Source organism: Astatotilapia calliptera, chromosome 19 (assembly GCF_964374335.1).
Source record: "Astatotilapia calliptera chromosome 19, fAstCal68.1, whole genome shotgun sequence".
In the NCBI taxonomy this organism is placed as follows: domain Eukaryota; kingdom Metazoa; phylum Chordata; class Actinopteri; order Cichliformes; family Cichlidae; genus Astatotilapia; species Astatotilapia calliptera.
In genome coordinates this window covers 7,728,728-7,746,718 of record NC_137440.1, presented here as the reverse complement: position 1 = coordinate 7,746,718, position 17,991 = coordinate 7,728,728, and the positions used below count along the sequence as shown (strand labels likewise).

General features: G+C 38.8%; 1 protein-coding gene across 3 annotated transcripts in view; it reads right to left on the bottom strand.

Annotated features, from left to right (window-relative positions):
* The window catches only part of slc4a11 (solute carrier family 4 member 11), a 101,584-nt gene that overhangs the window by 20,002 nt on the left and 63,591 nt on the right, over nucleotides 1–17,991 (bottom strand). For 2 of the 3 annotated variants that reach the window (XM_026151298.2, XM_026151299.2), the window contains exons 4-9: nucleotides 16,807–16,850; nucleotides 12,582–12,810; nucleotides 8,924–8,956; nucleotides 4,973–5,054; nucleotides 3,362–3,485; nucleotides 1,120–1,329 (exon numbers count right to left, since the gene is read on the bottom strand). In XM_026151298.2, coding sequence (XP_026007083.1) covers nucleotides 1,120–1,329; nucleotides 3,362–3,485; nucleotides 4,973–5,054; nucleotides 8,924–8,956; nucleotides 12,582–12,810; nucleotides 16,807–16,850 — 722 coding nt within the window. The remainder of the gene's footprint in view (nucleotides 1–1,119; nucleotides 1,330–3,361; nucleotides 3,486–4,972; nucleotides 5,055–8,923; nucleotides 8,957–12,581; nucleotides 12,811–16,806; nucleotides 16,851–17,991) is intronic. The other variant, XM_026151300.2, reaches the window with a different exon arrangement.

Genomic DNA, 17,991 nt, shown 5'->3' with positions numbered 1-17,991 from the left:
AATTATTTATTATTGCAAGGAACAATGTGTGTGTTTGTGTGTGTGGGGTGAGGGGGTTGCAATCACCAGCTTTTGGCTCAAGTTCGATAAACAAAAGTCTCAGAGAGGAATTACCGTCCACCTGTTTGCCATTCGTTCTGATGGAGTGAGGCAACAGAAAGGAAAAACATAAAAACACAGCAGCAATTTGACCTTTTTTCTTAAAGTACTGGAAAGTGGTTTGCTGTTGCGGGTGGTCCAGTGTCAATTTTGGATGTGGAACAAGGAAAAGGCGGACTGGCTGGCTTTTTCCCTGTAATTTTCTTTCTTATTTTATCATTTTCCGTTTCCTCTTTATTCCACCTGCTCCCCCTCCCCCATCACTTCTTTCCCTTTTCACTCCATCTGTCTTTCCCCATATAGCCCTCTGTCTTTGAGTGGCACTGAGCCTTTCAAGCCCTGGGATAAACACCTAACAAAATCCTTTGCTGTATAAAAAACAAACAAAAAAAACAAGGGGAAATGTCTAGGAGCTGTGGCATGCCAGTGGCAACATTAGGAAGAGATGTCGGTCCGTGGCATTGAGCAGAGCCCCTCTGGAGGTGTGTGTGTGTGTGTGTGTGGGCGAGCACATGCACATGTAACTAAGGCGTGGGGAGTTCTGACAGGACTGTGAGAGATGTAAGGTCATTTACCCACTGAGGAGGCCTGGCAGGAGTTGATGCTGATTGATTAGGGGGAGAGAAAAGATTGAAGAGTCAAGCCAGTCGAGCGAGGAGGAGAGGAGGAGTGAAGGGGGAGGAGGAAATGGTGCTGAAGGTTGACGAAGGGAGAGAAAGAAAGAAATACAAAAGAAATAAAAATAATAATAATTGTACTGTATGTGCGCAGTTCTCTGTTCTATACACAATCATAAGGATGTGAGATGATCAAGAAATAAGCGAAAGGTAAGGGGGGATGAGGCAAACGGAGGAAAGGAAGAAGACCTCAAATATAACATCATCACAAGTTCTAACCAATCACAGGCACCATTTCAGGGCACCAAGCACGACTCATAATGCCTTCACATCACTTCAAAATGTGCGGAAACGTGTCTAATCACCCAGCACTGACACACACTCATAGATTTTCCTTGCTGACCTTGAGGGGTTTATGACTGCGAGGGTCAGTCTCCTCCTTCCCCAGAGCCGTTGGCTTCTGGTTGGCTGCCGTGAGCTGGTGCCTCTGGAACACCAACGCTTCCTTAAACTCCTCCTGTGTCTTTGTCTCCAGGAGCTTCTGCCTGAAGGAGATGTCAGAGAAGAGGGTGGCGAATGTGCGACCCAGCTCCATCGCCGTCTTGGTACTTTTCTACAACAAAAAAAAAAAAAATGCAAAGTGATACAAAATGTAAATCACGAATACCTCCTACATTTCTTTGCTGATCATCCGTTTGTTCTATACAGTTGTTTGTATACCGATCAATCACTACATGTGTAACTGCCTGTTTAAAAAAAAAATATAGGTAAATAGAAAGGCAAAGGTGGGCGAGGGGTGGGTGCATACTGTCTTTAACTAGATTATTTTAAAACTGTGTTTGCGACATACCAAATATTAGAATTAATACCAGCTGCAGAGGTGTTATTGATATGTTTTTCTGTGATGCACTGCAGATATACAAAACTTCAAAATCTCTTTTACAAAGGAGAGACTTTTTCATACTAAAGAAATACTTTTTAATTGCAAAACATATTTAAGTATTTAAGGTCAATAGTTTGCCCATGCCAACTGGAAAAATGTGCTTGTAGAAATTGATGAGCACCCTGCTGCCAACATAAAACTCAGAGGGCAGCATGTCAGACAGGCAAAAAGCTAGAGGAGTTTCTTTGAGGGTAACATTACATGAAACAGTTAATGAAAACAGAACTTTTTTTTTTTAAACAAGGGTCATGTCTTTATACCATATTCAGTCTGGTTAAAGAGAGGAAGGAAAAACAGGGGGAAACAGTTTCTAGACAGCTCTGTAAATGGTGGTTGATGGAAACGGTCCATTCTTACACATGCTAGATCACATACATTTGCCAACCAAAGGAATTTCTATCATCATTACCATCATGCCCCTTCAAAGATTTTTCTCTGAGAAGCATTCACCATCAAGGATAATTGAGGCATAATAATGCTTTATGTTTACTTGGGGCTTAGATTAATGTCTCTGAAAATACCATTAGTGGTTCTGATTGCTGCCAATAAGACTGGCGAGGAGGGTGCTGTAGGCACCACTGAAAGAAATAAACATAAATGAGGGTTCATGGGAAAAGAGATAGAAACAAGCAAATATACAGAAAACATAATGCAACAAGCTGAAGCATAACCGATAACCAGGTTTCCTCTTCCTTGACTGACCACCTACCCAGTGGTGAAAATTACATACTTGGGAGGATACCAAAGTAAAAGTGAGGAAAGCATGAAATCTCTCTTCTTCCCAGCAGGATGGGGGTTGGGAAGTCGAGGGTTTTCACCTGGTTTGGGGCAACAATCAGAGTCAACTGAAGGAGGGAGTGAAGTGTGTGTATGCGAGTCGAAAGCTGAGGATGAAGCAGTGGAGGACAGAAGGGATGAGTGGGTTGATGGGAAGGAGAAAGAGTTCATGGTTTTGATGGGAGGGAGGGACATTACAGGATGTGTGTCTCTCCAGAAGCTCTTCAGAGCTGAAGAAAAACAGCAAACACAAACACAACAGTGACCCGAAAAGTTCAGCAACAGAGAGGCCCTTGAACTGATTTCAGTTCAGGAGTCAATTTGGCCATTTAGCAGTTCTGACATCATATCTGTCAGTGTTTCAGGTATTTTCAGATACATATCTAAATATATGAATATAACGCAGAAATAGACAGATTATATCTTCACAAATAACAACCATATAGACCCTAAACATCATGCGGCCTAACCAATATTTAATTTGTGGTGCTACAATTATGTAACATTATATAATAATATAATAGATTTGTGGTTTCTTCTGCTTTGCATTTTGAATTAAAATAGCAGAAAATCCTTTAAAGCCAATCTGTGCATTTTTTGTACAAAAAACAAACAAACAAACAATAAAGATAAGAATTATACTGATTTTATAATTTTATTCAAAAATGAATTTGCTTTGAATTATTTTTTTAACCTAAATGAACAGGTTGACGGGCAGCTCACAATAAGTGATTTTGCAAGAGCAGAACAATAAAACAGATTTTTAATTACCAGGAAAAATATTTTGTTAAATCACACTGGGCTACAAGTGAACATGAAATGAAATAATCAAAATGAATAAATGAAATAGGAACTAATTAACAAGTGACTAACCAGCGAAGACATAAATCTCATGTATCATTCCCTATGCCTGTGGGTTAGTTACCATTTTGAGAGGGGCCAGTATCAGGATGACATAGCGGACCTCGCAGCAGTTCTCCCCCCAGTTTTGTGGCCTCTCCAGGCGGGAGATGCACACATGACGTTTCTGGAGATGCTTCACGTTGCAGCTGGAGCACAGAGGGAAAAGAAGGAGGTTTTATAAATGTCAACACCTCACTTCACCGCCAGCGCCCTTCATTTCCATAGATTAACCTCTTTCTCGACAGCAACACTTAGACAATATTCAAATATGCCAGGTGAGCTTGCATTCACATTATAGGAATGCATGTGAACATACATACATAATATTTAAATATCACGTCATGCATATTTAAACATGGTCAGTGTAAAAAGGCTTTTTAAAGATTCATATAATTTCCATGCTCCGAAAACCACTCAGTGATGCTTCCTGGCTTATCATCCTCAAATATGGCACTCCCATGTGGTAATGTTTGATCATAATATGACGGGTATCACTCAAAACTTTGCATTTCTGTTTATTTTACTTGCCCCCTTTCCTCTAAGAAGGAAAGTATACAAACCACACCAGTGAAAACGCCACCTAGTTCCCAAGATCCCTACCTTACTAAATTTTCACCTCTCAATCCTAGTCTCAGTCGCCTGAGGTTACTTCTTCCTTCCATCCTTACGAATGTCTTTTTCACAGATCTAAATCCAAATGTCACTTGAGTCACTAGTCCCAGTAAAACACTAGCCAATTGAACAGTCTTTGTTACTGAAACTCCTGCCATCTGTTCCCCCCAAAATGAACACACTTTCAAAGTCTCTTAGATCTTTTCCTCTTGGCATCTTGATACAAAATCAGAATATGCTTTAGCATTTTTAGACCTGCAACAGAGAATGATTGGATATTAACTGCCTAATTATAACAAGCGGCACACACGTGGAAGCATCTGCATTTCTGTGTTTCGCCGTTTGTTCATTTATACTTTTTTCCCCCTGATTTGTTACTCGTTTGTATTATTGACATTTATGCACAGCTGACCCTGGATACATTTTTTTAAAAAGAGATTATATATTATTTCAGTTGTACTTGATTTGGTGATGATGTCATCCTTTCCTTTGCATTACGTTTACCACCAGGAAGCCTGTTAACATGACACGAGAAGAAAAAAATATCCACCTGCAGTGACTGAATGCTCCAGAGCGCACTTTGCGATTGTTCTCTGCTTCTTCAGCGTGGAGATGACCACCAATTTGAAAGGTAGGGAAGTAAGTGCAAGTAATTTACTAACTTGCACATTCAGTCAGATAATCGACTATAGGACAGAGCAGAGAAGGCTGTGTTGCAACACAGGTAGGGTGACTTCATTCTCTATGAAGGACACCATACTGCGGCAGCTGTATTCAGCACTTATTGTAATATGCTAAAATCAAAATCTTGTTTTCAATGTGAGTAGTAATGTATGTAACATAAAATACACCTATAATCTATAGTGATGATGAGCGTGAATGTTAAAAATAATCAATTTATAACTACATAAAAGCATAAATGAGTAATAAGAGAAAGCATCTTATAACACATTATTATAAATACAACTCTTTCTCTCGGCTCCCTCACACACATGTACATACACACATATATTTTGCTTACAGGATGCAAAGCCAGGACTGCTGGTACTGGACCCCTGTGGCGGTTGCTGTAACTCCCTGGATCGTCTCTGAAAGCAGGTGAACTGCAGACCAAAAAGTCAGAAGTCAAACAAATGATCTGAGATCAAGTGTCACATACTCGAAGCCCCCCTGAAAAGTGTTTAACTCCTGTGTGTGCGCGTCTTAGAAATCCATGTCAACCCTTAAGAGTAGCTGACTGTAACAGTGTTAAACTCTATAAAAACGCGTCACCACATTAATAGGAGTACCTACTGTTTAAGTTTACAAAATTCATGCATTTGAAAACACAAATTAGCTTAGATTTCATTTTTTTATATGGCCCAAAAGGCATCATTTAAAAGCCTAAAAACATTCAACTGAAATCTTGTGCCTTTTCTGCTGCGCCAAACCTCTCGATGTGTCGTCTACATCAGAAGTGTCTAACAAGCTCGCCTTCTGGTTTAGACAGTATCGCCAGGCTGCGCTGTGTGCACCAAGACAAGCTAATAAGGGTGTCCATCCAACCTTGGAAAACACCATGCTCATGTTCAGATTAAAAAAAACATTTCATTATGCTGCCATGTTTACAGAGCACAAATCATTAAACATGGGCAACTGGGGGCACTGCTGAAGCCAGCTCATTGCTTCCTAATAAGAGGAATCTCCCTTCCGCTGTCTCCCGCTGAGAGTGATGAATAATAGTGTTTTGGGGGACATTCTTCAGCAGCCCCGAATATCCCAAACCCCTCTAGAAGATTCAGTATGTTTTGCTTCGCAACATCCTCTTCAACTCATTAGTACTGAGAAAATTACAGGGTGGAAATGTTTTGTATCGTAAGCAGCGGGGACGATCATTTCCATATCATTCTGATTTTCCCTGCCAGTGGTTTTTCTCTCTCTTATTCCATCTGTCTTTGTCTTTCTCTCCATCACTCTTCTTTTCTCTCCCTCTGCCTTGCCGTCTCATCAATAAAGTATCCTCCATTCATGCCAGAAAATGATGGGCGTCACCATGACAACAGTATCACAGTGCTCAAGGAGTGAGAGAGCCAGGAGGGGAGAAATGGGGTGGGGGGGGGGGGGGCAGAAAGATACACAAAAAGAGAGAGAGAGAGAGAGAACGCATGTAGATAAAGAATAAGGGGGGAAAGAAGTCTTTAGAGACAGAGAATGACAAGGATGAAAATGAAACCAGCACGTGGTGAAGAAGAGCGAGAAAGAGGTGTAGGAAAAGGAAAAACAAGGGGCAAAGAGAGAAAAAAGAAAGAAAAGAGAACAAGAGAGACGATGCATGCAGCAAGAAGGCATTAAACTCTGAAAGAAGAAAATGAAAGCGAGAAAAATAAAGCCAAGGGAATAAAAATAAGTCATACAAAAAGTAAGACTTAAACGAAATGACAAGAAGAGCTTGAGACAGAGGGAGGAAAAAGGGAAGGAGAAGTAGAGGAGATGGACTGGGATTCAATTCAATTAATAGCAGTAAGCCTGACAGCCATGTAATAATCAAAAACCATCCAATTTCTCATTGACGTCAGGGATGAGAAGAGGAGAGAGAGACAGACAGAAAGAGAACAAAAGAAAGATTAAAAGATAAAGAAAGGGGGATGAGGATAAAAGCAAGAAGAGAGAGGTAACAGAAGAGCAAAAGACAAGAAAAAACAGAAAGAGAGGTAAATGTGTGTAGTGAGGTTATCTGTTGTCCTCTATATCGACAGACTACGTTGTCAATGTCATGCTAAAAGAAGAGAAGCTAATGGCTAAATGTGCTAGCTGCAAGCCTCAATATCACATCATCCACTTCAGTGTGTTTTGTTAGCTGCATATGCCTTTTCCAACAGAGGCTGCTGCAGTGTAGAAGGAATGGTCATCTTTAGAGTTAAATGCAACAACAGCTAAAAGTATAAAAGCTCTATACAATTATGAGCAATGCAAGTGGTCAATGAGGTGCGTTAAAGAAGGCATTTTTATGATAAACACATTAAAATAGAAGATTGTGTAACATCTATGACTTAGTCTAGGTCATTACTGGATCAGATGATCTGCAAAAGTTTATATATTAGAATAACTACCAGCTGTGTAATGAGTGACAGCCAGTCAGAAGGTGTACACTGCACTCCCTTTGCAGAAGACTGTGACACAGAATTAAATATGACCAGAAAGGCAAGCGACGGCAGGTCACTCAGTGCAAACCAAAATGAATGGGGAGCAAAATGCGATGTCATAGTTCGTTCAGTTTGTTGATTATCTCGTAGAAGCAGAAAAAAAAAAAAAAAGATTAAGTGTAGTGCAAGGGAATAAATTGTGTCTTATGTCTCCAGCTCAGGTGATGACAGGAAGAAGAGAACAAGTATTTGTGAGTGATTGCTGACATGATCAGGACAGAGACTAATTAAGAGATGTACATTTGATACTTGTCAGTTATGTGAAGATTTCTGCACGGTTTCATCAGCTTTTGCTATGCAAACACTTCTATTTCCACACAGAAAAGAAGAAAAAAAAACCTGATTCTTACACGCAGCATATCAAATGTGACAAACTTCAATGGAAAATGAGGAAAAAATATGAGGAAGGCAAGACCGGATGGCTGGATTGGTCCCTTTGATCTTTCTGTATTCTTGGTGAATTCTTTAACTGTGTTATTCACAGTTTGGTTGGAGGGAGAAAAACAGATTGCAATTTCTGCAAATCACATGAGGATAAAGCCGTCTGTCATAAATAAGGGAGCGAGGAATCAATAAATATGCTAAACCAGTGAAAAAGATGTGATATTCATATTTTTTTTCGGTTTATGTGACAGAAAATCTGCAGAGATGTGCAGGTACAAAAACGCATCGATTCATTAGTTTCCCAGTTGATGTCTGAAAACGGTACAAGATCTTTTGGCAAGGTGACTCCTTGCATTACGCTCAGAGGTGACCTCCAGAAAGCCTCCTCTGTCTACGATGCCTAAAAGATTAACTGTGGTCTTAGCCACTGGTAGACGCGCATCATACATACACAAAACCCCTCAGTCACACACACTAACACACAAAGAGAAAACGATTGGTTTCCTTCAAAGAGTGTGAATGTTGCAAAGGGCACTATGAAGGAGGTGATGAAAACATATAGGTATCCATCACAGCCAATCACAAGGCACAAATGCTATGGTCACATGGTGAGGAAGGGGCCACTAGGACTGGGTCAATAGTGAAACTTCATATTTAGAGAGATTTAAATTGCATTGATTTCTTTGGATAGAAACAAATTAAATTTGCAGTAAAATAATTAGTTATATAATTAGCTTATTAATTAAAAAAAATACCTGAATATAAAACCTCTGAAAAATAGGTCATTTTTTCCTAGCAAGGACATAATGTCTATTCTAAACTAAAAAATTTTAATTATTTTGATTTTATGCTTTAACCTCGTAAGACCCAAACTCTTTCATGGCATGCATTTTTAATTTCTCTTTGATATTTAGGCATATTTTTACCTGATTTTTGTTCGAAGAAAAATGAGAGCCACATATGAGGATATTAGTTTAAAATTTTGATAAAACAGAGGCAGTATATTGTCCTCGTAAGTGGATATCAGGCCCTTGTAGAGCAAAATTTAGTATTTTGGTCTAGACAACCCAAAATGTGATGTCCACATATGTGGACACCAGGTCCTAGGAGGTTAAATCTCATTTAGATGTATGAATTATTCGATCACTTTACAGAACTATCAGTTTTCTTTTTACGCAGAACTGATAACTGCAGGTTGGACCCAGCGTTGACTTGAGGGGCCAATGAAGAGGCATCGATATCTTGCTGGTGTCTCTAATCATTTGATGACTCAGTGGATCGACCCAGTCCTGAGCACGGAGAGGAACACAAACGGAATACTGATGGTGATTGGTACAGGAGCAAACGACTGATTGCAGCCTCACGGCGGCTGATGCTGACATTTTCATCCAATTAGCACAGCTTACCGTCATCAAAGAAAACGAAACTTTGAGACTTGTCTGCATGGGGAGAAGGAGGAAGAAAAACCAAGAGGAGAGACAAAGAGTCAGTTCAGTCACCTTTTCTGGGCAACAGGCTAGCAGTTTTCAGCAAGAAAATGACACGCATACACACACTTTCCTACCGAGCAGGCACACACATAAATATCTCTACTGAACAGAAGCTTCATTTCCTGCCCTCCTTTACCTCATACATATTAAATATCATTTTCCAGAGAAAATCTCGTCTTTGTTAGGCACAGAGAGATCCCATCTTGATTACTGTCTACAGGCTATTAACAAAAATTGGATTTTATCTCCGATAACGGTCGTGTGTTCAGCTGGTCCAAGAAGCCCAAAGACGTCACTGATGAGATCAAGATGAGAAAACTGGCATGTATGGCCACCATATATCATGATAAGTAAAGTGGTTAAATTAATGGTTTCAAATTAGTATTCTGATCTTTCCTGAAAAATGTGCCACAATGAAAACTCATGTGTCTTGCTGTGATATAATAAGGGTAAAACAAAGTCCAAAGGAAAAGATAGCAGCATTCATGGCAGTACTCTCAGGTTAAAAACACGAATCTGTGCAAAATATGTTCTTTGCAAACACACACAAAAAAGACAAGCAGTAATAATCCCCTCCTGGTTGAACAGATGGTCAAGTATTTCTGAATTTCTGAAGAGTTTAAGGGTGACAAAACTCACAGCGTACACAGATGGAGATATACATTTAAATAAGGCACTTACAAAAAAACAAACAAAAGAGAGAGACCTACCCTAAGTTTTCGTACTTAAAATAATAAATATGTTGCAGTCTAAATTCAACTGGCAGAAAATAAAAAATACAGCAACACAGGAGGATTATGCAAATAGAGACCAAGTAAAGAGCCAGCAAGATCGATCAAAGGTGACAGCAATTTAGGGAGAAATTATGCTACAGTCATCACAGACAGGGCACACAATCAGCAGCACACAGAGCACTGTGGCTATGAACATCACAGAGGAAGAGGGGAAAATATATTTATACATTATCATACAAAACACTGTCAGTTATTCTGTGGTAGCGGATCATCATTTTGGTCAGCATCCTAAAATCATTTAGTTCTTCAAGTACTCCTAGTTTGTCAAAAAATTATACATTACTTTTAAATTTTGGTGTACATATTAAAAGCGGAAGTAATATTATCATGCGTTGCATCATCGTCAGCGTTGTTCATTATTCCTCTGCACAATCCCGCTCTCCATCGCTGAATCCCAAGACAAAAGCAAAGCAAAAAAACAAAAAACAGCTCAAGTTGGCCTCCAAAAAGAAAAATACTCCTCTGTACAAGTAGGAGCAGGACTAATTATCTCTGTGGGCTTTCATCTTTTTCATTTCTGTAATTCTCTGTTCTTTCGGTGCCTGTTATAATCTTGCCCTGTTCTCTTTATCTCACAGCTGTACAGTATTACACTCCAAATGAGCTGGTCCGCTCGCCAGCCGTAATACCCCACTGTGGCAGAGGGAACCTTGATATGGCAGAAATTAATACCTGAAGAGATATGTCCCGTTGATAACATACTTACGTGCAATATGAATGTATTCCCCCAGGAAAAGCCTTTGTTCCTTCCCAAGAGATATTTTTTCCCCTCAGCGCTGACACGAGTGTTTCACTGGTGAATTCAGGGATTCTACCAGCAATGTGAAAATTCAAACTTTGTTTGAAATGCACCGCTGAACCACTGCCATTGTTATTAATTTATTAGGACGACCAAATCAAAGAGGTGAAATCCACAGACTACTTGGTAAACATTGTGTAATGCATACTTGAAAGACTAAACTAATTATGAACATTTCTGTATGTTCACATCCTTCTTTGAGCATATTATAGTAGCCTCTGTAAAGTTTTCGTGTAAATGTTTTCTGAATAGCTTCACTATGCTTATTATTAATGACCCCCACAGTTCAGTCTATTATTACCCTATTCTGTCTGCTGCAACTGATGCGTCCCTGCTGCGTGATGAGTTTCAGCCTATTTTTAAAATAGTATTTTGTGTCGCATAATAAAACAAAGAAATTATTGATTATTCGTTGTTTAATTCATAAATAAGTTCAAAAAGAATGTAATACTGACTGCTGCTACTCTGTTTTCACAATCAAGCATCACTTGAACAAAATGTCATCCCTTCATTTATGTATTTTTTTCATTGATTTTAGAAGCACACAGCCCAGACTTACAGAGGAATCATTTTTGTCAAGATGACAGCCATAAAAAAAGGGAAACAAAAAGGGAAAAAACCTTCCTTAGCCTCTTTGTGGGATATTCTTGAAGAGCAAAAGTGAAAACGCAGCTGCAGTGACCACAGCTTGAGAGTCTTGGAAAGCCATTTGAAAAACTAAGTGAGTGATCGATGACAGAAGTCAATTATCACCTTGCGGATCTGTCAGAGGCGGCTCTGCAGGGTGAGCGTCACACACCGCCCACCTCTGACTATCCATCAACAACTGCAGACACCAGCCCAGCCAGACAGGAAAACACTGGACACCGAGTACATGACAGGAAGCCCTTACACTATGATTACCTCCACATGCTCTTACAGTGGTGAAATCCCACTTATATTTACTCCTATATCGGCACGGCATTAAATCGAATGTACTGAAAGAAACCATTTTCCACGATTCTTCACGACTTTAACTAGATAGAAAGCAAAGTTTCATTTGCCAAACAATTACTTTTGTGAATGTTCTGTACAGCTTGCGGCAGAAAGCAATGCTTCAACAATAGCTACATATTATTATGTAAGAGGGCGGATTTCTCTTGCTCTAATGGGCTGAAGAGATTCGCCTTAACCAAGAGGCTTTGCTACTCAGCCAAGAGGACCTGTGCTGAGGGGACTAAACTAATGTGACAGGGATCTGTAAGCTGACAAATGGGCACCAAACCTAGAAACATGGGTACATTTACAATTGCATTCATGCATTACAATATAATATTTTAGGTACAACCGTTACTGAACATAGTTTCAGGTCAAAATAGAAAAAAAAAATGTTTAAATGTATGTGAGACTTAATAAAGCTGTTGCTTTTGCTTCCCCAATTAATTCTGCACTTCGAAACTGTAGCCTTCCCTTTAATATTTAATTGCTTTAATATTCAGGAGGAAAAAAAGCGAACGCCTGCTTTAAATTGCACAAAAAAGTAAAAACGATAAAGCTAAACTACCTAAAAATAAAAAGGAACATTGGTGTCTGTGTGTGTAGTATATGGTGGTGTGTTGAAGTGTAAAACATCCACTTTTCGCCACGCTGAGTGCTATTTTTGGTCAAATTGGCATCCTTGGTACAAACATCAAAAACGTTCCTTTGGGTATTCAAAGCTCCTTGAACCATTCTCAAGTCTATCTGACAATTCTGCTGCAGAGCCTGAGGTACAGCTTATTTATTTATTTAATTTTAGGTAGGCGATGACATGTGCAGACGTCAGATGTTTTTAGGTCAAGTGTCAGATGCTATGGGTCCTGGTCTGATTGTGGTTAGGCACAGATAATGCATTGTACTTCTCCATCTTGTGGTTTGCATATCTCTGTATCAACTGTATCTCAAAACAAATTAGACAACATATGACTGTGTTTACATGCATGTCGACAGAATCCTTGCTCACCGTTGACCTCCTGTGCTCCTGCATCTGTGAAAAGCATGCTCATCACCTCCTCGAAGTTGCACCCGGGCTCTAAAGCATGGCTGTCCTGGCCCACGTGGTGCAACATTCTCTTCAGAACATCGTCCAGGGACGCGGCTGTCTCATCCAGCAAGATGCTGGCCCTCGCCAGGAAGCCATCCAGGTCACGGTGTGCCCGAACCTCCTCCTCAAAATTCATCAGCTTCACATACTGTGGAAAAACAATAATTATTTCAAGTCTGAAATAGTTTTAAACGAGATCCCGTGTTGAGAATGCAAATAAGTTCAATTATAAAAGAGAAGAAAACAGTGTCAAAATGCATCTAGCCTAGTTTCTGCAGAATTGTACCCAAAGGAAAAAAACTAGATTTAGTTTTAATGTTTATATGGCAGGGTTTATTCTCTAAGGCAATTTTCAGTTTCAACTTTATTTATATAGCATCTAACCACAAATTATGTGAGTACACTTTACCAAGAAAGCTTGAAAATTGTCAAGGTAAACTGAATATCAGGGTAAACCCTGGCTATAAAACTGAGCTAAGCGTGTGTGTGTGTGTGTGTGTGTGTGTGTGTGTGTGTGTGTGTGTGTGTGTGTGTGTGTGTGTGTGTGTATATATATATATATATATATATATATTTTTTTTTTTTAATTTAATATCTTAAGATATAAAGAAATTACATTTCTAGATATAATATCTAATGTTTATCAAATTACATTTTTGACAATCAACAATACAATAAATAAGCCTTTAAGGTGATTTTAGTTGTTAAAAAACAAAACTGTATAACTATAAAACTGTTACAAACTGTTACTTTAAAGACAAACTGCTGAACCCCAATTTATTTTAGAATTAGATCACATTTCTTACCTATTTCAGAATGAGGGCAGATGTAAGATCTTACTGACTTTTTGGATTGCAGTCAAATATAAAAGAACCCTAATAGGTTTGAGTTTATTGCCTTAAATCCTTCTGAGCTCTTCAAAATAGCAGAACACTGCCAACAATCAAAATTTTATCAAAACTGTACTAGTGCTGTCCACGATTCAGCTCAAGGGAGACGGCTGGACAAAGAAACCAACACAGCTCCATTAAGAGCCCAGACACCCACCAGTCATTGATTGTGTGATTGACAGAAATTCTGAAGATGAGTGGATTTCCTGCTGTTTCTTTTAAGCACCAAGCAGAAAGTCTCCGTGCTCTTTACAGAAAAAACATGTATAGGTATTTCTGCAAAGAGCTCTCTATATAAATTTGATTTTGCTTTGTTTGTGCAATCACAGAAAGCATCGGTCCTGGGGCTCTTATGCAACTCGAATGAAATGATTAAAAAAAAGTAAGAAACAAATAGAGTTCATTTAGCACTTTTTAAAAGAAATTATAAAGCGAGTCATACAGGGCAGAATGTGTGGTCCAGTAGTTCATGTGTTAATTCAAAGGTTATATTTTAAATTGCTCATGAAGGAAGTGAAAAATATCCACCTGCAAGCACAAGCATAAATGAAAATCTATTTATGGACCATTGCAAATAAAAAAGATCCATAACAAAATTCTTGGCTAGGACTTAAGGACGGGAACATGTGAAATTAATAAAAAGCAGAGGGAGAGAGCAAACAAACGGAACTGTGATACAGAATGAGGAGATTAGAGAAAAGAACCAGGCAAGCTGTTGGTAGGAATGAGGCACAACAAACCGAAATCTCTGACAGGCTCATAACGGGGAAGACTAACTCTTGACAGGTTTGGTCACCAGTTCAAACTAATGCCCTCTCGGGGTTGCTTTAAACCCTTTTACCTAATTGGCACAGAGACATTTGTTTACTGCATCACTAATGATTTACAAACCTGTAGTAATAGTAATCTTATTCCCCTAAATTTTGTAAAAATAAAATTTTTCTTATACATGTAACATATGTGCCTCAACTGTGGGACTCCTGCACAAAACAATGCCGACGATAAGAGGCTACATTTGTGGTCCAAACTTTACATGCACTTATCATGGGCACGAATGACACAGTAATTTGGGGGGGGTTTAATAATTTCTTTCAACTGTTCTACTTCCAGGGTGGAATGCTTGTACAGCGTACATCTTTAAAAGCTTTAAAATGCAAATTTCATCCAATTTGCATGTGGTCAAAACATGCAGACTCAAATATATACATACACTCACTTAAATCTTTTAATAAGAAGTGCTGAAGGTTTTACTCCAGGTCTCACCTTCACAAGGCCAAGAACTATTAAATTCTTGTTAGGGACCATGATTCACTACAACTGGTAGTTTCTCTTTGCAAACATAAAAATGATTTGTTTGACAGCAGCCTGGAAATAGAACAGTTCAAAGAAATCATTAAAAGTCACAAATTACCATGACACTGATGCCCATGATGAGTACACATACTCTATGTGCCACAACTGCATCCTGCTACTACTACATTCACTGTGTGGTTCTCATCAGCCCATAATTTTAACAGAAATCCATCAACTTATCAAAACTGATTGGTGAAGGGAACTGGTGAAGATTATCATTCTCCGCTTTGAAATTTGTGTCTAAGCATTCATGTGAATAATATTAAGATGTACCACCATTGTTCAGATTGTTCAGAACAAACCCACCAACCCATGGCAGCAGCACTGTACAGCAGCTATGGTCCTCCCCAGCATGACAGCATGACAAAGCACAACGTCCCACCACAAAACTGCTCAAGGGTGGCTTGAGGACGTCAAAAACGTGCTCCGAGTATTGACCTGGTCGATGTAACGACAGATCCCTGCTATGAAAATATGGACTAACAAGACTGCTGCCAACTTTTAACTGGGGACAAACAAAATTAATCAGGTAATTCTTTTAATCAAAACATAAAATTAAGGTTTTTGGGTTTGAGTCCTTTACAAAGAGGGCTCATGATGCCACATGAATGAAAACGTCTGGCTTTAATCCAGTGCAAAAATAAAGTTTGCTGGAATTCGAAAAGAATGACGCACAAATAGATGAATGGTAAAAACAAAGGTCCTCAGGCTAGCCATCACATCTACAGGATCATCAAGCACAATAAAACCATTACAGATGTTTCATTTAGACCCTCTATAGCTGGAGAGCAATTCTTAATATCCCGAACTGCCTCGGCAAATAATAATTGCAATTTCCTTCCTGCAAGATCCATATGTGCATTATTCAGTTATTTTATGTTTGAAATGATTGCAATTCATAATTGCATAATTTACTTTAGCCCATCACAACATGTAGCTATTGTACAGGTATAACACTGCGACTCTCTAAGCAAAACCCCAAAACTAACCCGTAACAAAATGAGTGAGCCAGCAGTAAAGATGCATGAAAAGATTAACACTAGCAGTTTTACAGAAAATATTCAATATAGCAGAGCTATTCATTTATCAAGCACATCTTACACAGATTGGATTGTTTTTACAAATCTTGGTGTACTTCGAGTGTGCTCAGTGGAACTGTGGGCTGTTAAAACACATAGGAAAATAAGCGCAGCACGTTTTGGTTCCATATAGAATGAGACTCAATATTAAACCAATCAGGAAAAGATGTTTATTCTTTAATTTACTGCCCAAACTTACTTTAATATAAAATCATCTCTGTACCTTTATGCACAGCCAGCAGTGGGTAAGCAGGTATTTCAAATGCCTTCTTCAGTTGTTCCTCATTCAGTTTGACAACTGAGATTTTGGTCCTGTGTATATTCATAGAGGTCTACAGACACTAGGCTTAAAATTTTAGATCATATTTGTTTTTCTTTCTTGATAAAAGCACTGGGTGCATTATATGTTGCTGACCCATACTGCTAAATTACTGAGCCCTTAACTGGAAAAAGAACTGGAAGTTCTGTTGCTTCAGAACAAGAACGTTCTCAGTTTGAATCTTCTGGTCATTTTGGGGCCTTTCTGTGCAGGGCTTGCATGCTCTCCTCGTCTCTGCAAGTATTTTCTCTGGATGCTTCAGCTTCCTCTCTCAGTCCAAAGACATGTAGATTAAATCAACTGGTGAATTTAACATAGGTGTGGATGTAAGCATGACAGATTGACTCTCTACGTTAGACGTGTGATCGGCTGGTGACTTGCTCCGGGTTTAATCTGCCTCTGACGCTATACTCTGCAGCCCTGACAGATGGTTAAAAAGGTCAAATAGATATAATAAATAAACAGTAATATCAGACTTCTAGTTGATAAACATCCATCCTTACCCTTCTTGATGTATTGAGTAACACACAACCAGAATCGTCAGTTTCTGAGAAAGAAATAAAAAGCGATATAATTAGACACTCAAAGTGTACATCAATAAAGACTTGACATGTGTTTATATTAAACAGATTTATCCACAATAAGGGTGAACACATATATATCTGCTCAAAGGGCTTGAACCCATAAGTGCACTCTGCAATTGATCATCACAAATGAAAAATGAAAACGCAAACTGCTTTAAAAGATTAGAGCCAACATTATGTAGTTCTAGCAAATTATTTTACTTTATATACTTAACCTCCTAAGACCTGAACTCTTACATGGCATGCATTTTTAATTTCTCTTTGATATTTGGGCTGATTGGGGCCCGATGAATGTAAAAACAAAGAATTACCAGATTTTTTTTACCTTATTTTTGTTTTTAAGAAAAATAAGAGCCACATATGAGGATATTTGTTTAAAATTTTGATAGAACAGTAGCAGTATAATGTCTTTGTAAGAGGATATCAGGCCCATGTACAGCAAAGTTGAGTATTTTAGTCTAAATAACCCAAAATGTGATGTCCACATATGTGGACGCCAGGTCCTAGGAGGTTAAAAAAAACAAACTAAGAAATTACAGAACTGACAGCAAAGGTGAAACAGAAGATGAGACATTGAGTGATGAAGAATTACAGAACATGAAAGCAGACTTTGTTTTGAACCATTTCGTGTTCAGTGTCTTAAACTCCTGGGCCACTAAATATCAACATTTCCTTCGTTTGAATAGACTATGTTAAAGTTTTAACACCAATATGGTCATTATAATGTTCTGTATTTTCAGGACAGGCATTAATTCTGAAATCACAAGTAACAGCCACTCGAAGAAAAACAGCCTGAGACCCCTTTTTTCTAAAAGTGATGAAAATGTCAAGAGGCATGTCTTTAAATGCTCTCATTGAATAAGGATTGAAAATTCTCTTCTGATAAGGCTTTAATATGCGCATGTGGAGCTAAGGCAAGAGCTCAGATAAAGTACAAAGGTTTGGATTTTCCCAGTGTTGGGAAGAGGGGAAAAACCTTTTATGTTAGAAAACAATATAGGGACAAACGGAGGGAATGTGGTTTTCAACACACTCCCGTCCCTTAACTAGCAGACTGTCAGTACCCTGCTGACTCTCATAAAACAGTCCGCCACCACAGATACA